At 36.6% G+C, this 2,952-nt stretch overlaps 1 protein-coding gene across 1 annotated transcript in view; it reads right to left on the minus strand.

Annotated features, from left to right (window-relative positions):
• Positions 1–2,952, minus strand: part of UBXN4 (UBX domain protein 4) — a 39,226-nt gene that overhangs the window by 29,362 nt on the left and 6,912 nt on the right. The window contains exons 2-3 of the mRNA XM_015566145.1: positions 1,671–1,773; positions 531–581 (exon numbers count right to left, since the gene is read on the minus strand). Coding sequence (XP_015421631.1) covers positions 531–581; positions 1,671–1,773 — 154 coding nt within the window. The remainder of the gene's footprint in view (positions 1–530; positions 582–1,670; positions 1,774–2,952) is intronic.

Below are 2,952 nucleotides of genomic sequence, written 5' to 3' on the forward strand. Positions count from 1 at the left end.
CAGACTCTAAGGCAGTGGTTTTCAACCTTCTGGCCCTTTAAATACAGTTCCTCATGTTGTGACCCAACCATAAAATTATTTTCGTTGCTACTTCATAACTGAAATGTTGCTACTGTTATGAATCGTAATGCAAATATCTGATATGCAGGATGGTCTTAGGCAACCCACAGGTTGAGAACTGCCAAAGGGTCATTCGACTGCCAAAGGGGTCATGACCCACAGGTTGAGAACTACTGTTCTAGATGCTTGCAATAAACTCCCTATGATTCTATTTGCTGCAATGTACTCTCAAAGGACACTTAGTAATATAAAGTTCCCATCTTATATAATAAAAGGCTAATATGCAAATTGTCCCCTCGACCGGGAGTTTGACCAGGGGGCAGGGCTGGCTGGCCTACTGTGCATGAATTTGTGCACCAGGCCTCTAGTTAACAAGAAGGCATGAGTTTGTAAATAAAAATGAGTAACTTATAAATTTCATGAAATAACAAAAATAAAAGATTTTAAATCCTCAAGCAAATATGTAAAGCCAATTCTTCATTGAAAGGATACAGATTTGTGAAAATTGTAGGCAGGCTTCACTGTAAAAAACAACAAACAAAATAAAACAGAAAATCACCAGATGAATGCATGTTTCCCAAATACTGAGTTGCTTTTATAAAAATTTACTATACCAATTACAAGCATTTTCCTAAAACTACTAGTTCCTTTCATAGCAAACAGCTGGAAGGGGAAAAATATAAGTCTAATTTCTTTTTTGTTTTATAATTTTCAGATTAAAGAGCTTACTCTTGCTACCCACAAACTGGTGGCTGGATTTGGTGGCTAAAACTCAAGTTATTATCTGCCATGTTGCTTCCTCAGCAACAAGTATACCCAAATACAGTATCTTGTAACAAGATATTAATGCCTATGACTTACTTGTGCAAGCGACAATACTATACCTGTAATAACAAAGAATTGAAAACAACCTAAATATCAACCAATAAAAACTGATTAGTTATGCAATCATAAAAAGAAAAATGGTGCCCAGTGACATGGCTCAGTGGTTGAGCATCAACTTATGAACCAGGAGATCACAGTTCGATTCTGGTCAGGGTTGTGGGCTTGGTCCACAGTGCAGGGCATGCAGGAAGCAGCCCATCGATGATTCTCTCATCATTGATGTTTCTCTCTCCCTCTCCCTTCCTCTCTGAAATCAATAAAGATATATATATATTTTTAAATGCTAGATAAATAAGCCTGTATATATTCTCAAGAATTCTGAAATTCCTCCTTCTTCCACATTCCCAGTAAAGCCCTACATTCTTCCTGCATTACTGACACTAAAAGGTGCTTCTGGAAGGTAATGGACAATATAAATGATATAATATACATTAAAATGATAGATTCTTTTAAAAAAACTATTACAGCTCAATAAATATATAGTTCAGTAACTACTGTGAAACAGACTGCACTATAATTTGCTTTATGCAGTCTGTTAATAAATCACAACCAAAGACTACAGTTGAAATGTTTTTTAAAAACAAAAGATTAGGGCATGCAGAAGGCAGCCGATTAAGGTTTCTCTCATCAATGTTTCTATCTCTCTATCCCTCTCCTTTTCTCTAAAAAATCAATAAAAGCATATTTTTTTTAAAAAACCCAAAAGATTAAAACATTAAGCAAACCTTTTGGTATCGATTTTAATAGCAACAAAACTGTTTGAAGATGCTTCCGACACTTTCTCATCTTCCCAACTTGCAGCCATCTGTGTAGACTGCTCATCATCACCTATAAAACATTTCAAGGATTCTTATTACATAAAGCCAGTATCTGCTGATTCTTTTTCCCCGGAAATCTGGAATTGCAAACAAAATATAATCCAACAAATATTGTTTTCCTCCAAATGTGAAAACTGAAATTTTCCATAAAATGAAAAGTATGACTATGCATTTGTTAATAAAAAGCAATAAAAAGCACAATATTGCCATTTTATATCTACAATAATTACAAACCATGGGTACAAATGTAGTGACTATTTTGGCTTTTCAACATGACTTTAGATATAAAGGTAAATTACTCCTCCTTTATGTAGCACCTTTCTGTTGAGTTCAATATCCTTCACAACATTTATTCTCCAAAATTCCTCCAAGGTAGATAGAGGCAGGTACAAGTCTGTTTGTAGTCTTGGACTTGCTTTTTCTTATAGGTATGCTAATCATAAAAGTTATGCTGACCCAAAACTAATCTATGGTGGAGGTGCTAGGAAAAGAACATGAATAAATCTGGGCTGCTGAAAATGTTTTATCTTATCTGGATGACAGTTACACAAGTGTACTCATATGCAAAACTCCATGAAGCTGTTTCACTTAATATATCTCACCTAATATACTGTATGTTATACCCCAATGACAAAATTTTAAAAGTTTTACTTATCAAGAGATTATTTCCATTTCAATTAACATAACCACTTATGGCTGGACAGAGGTAAACTTACCTGAGCAGGTCACTGAAAAATATTTCTGACATTAGCAGAGCTAAGCACTTAAAAGGTGAGCAACTTTTGCCAATTTACAGATTTAAAAAACAAAAACGTTTTCAGGCTACATTTTTCATTTTACAAAAATGAGATCATTCTATACCTGCTCTTTTGTAAGCTGCTTTCATCACCACCACCCAATTTATTAGCCTTCCCCATCTCAGTTATCTGTTCATGGTAAGTCCATCCTTTCAGGTCTCAGGCTAAAACTTTAGTTACCATTGACTTCAGTTCATTCATCTCCAAATAGTTGACCCTTGAACACAGGGGTTAGGGGCACAAGCCCTCCCCTCATCCCCTAACCCAGGCGTAGGCAAACTACGGCCCGCGGGCCGGATCCGGCCCGTTTGAACCCCCAGGGTGTGGGCTCCAGAGGACGCCATTCTCTGGCCCATTTGGAGGCCTCCTGGACAGAAGTGTCCTGGCCAAGA

This window comes from Myotis davidii, unplaced genomic scaffold, assembly GCF_000327345.1.
Source record: "Myotis davidii unplaced genomic scaffold, ASM32734v1 scaffold2042, whole genome shotgun sequence".
NCBI classification, from domain to species: Eukaryota; Metazoa; Chordata; class Mammalia; order Chiroptera; family Vespertilionidae; genus Myotis; species Myotis davidii.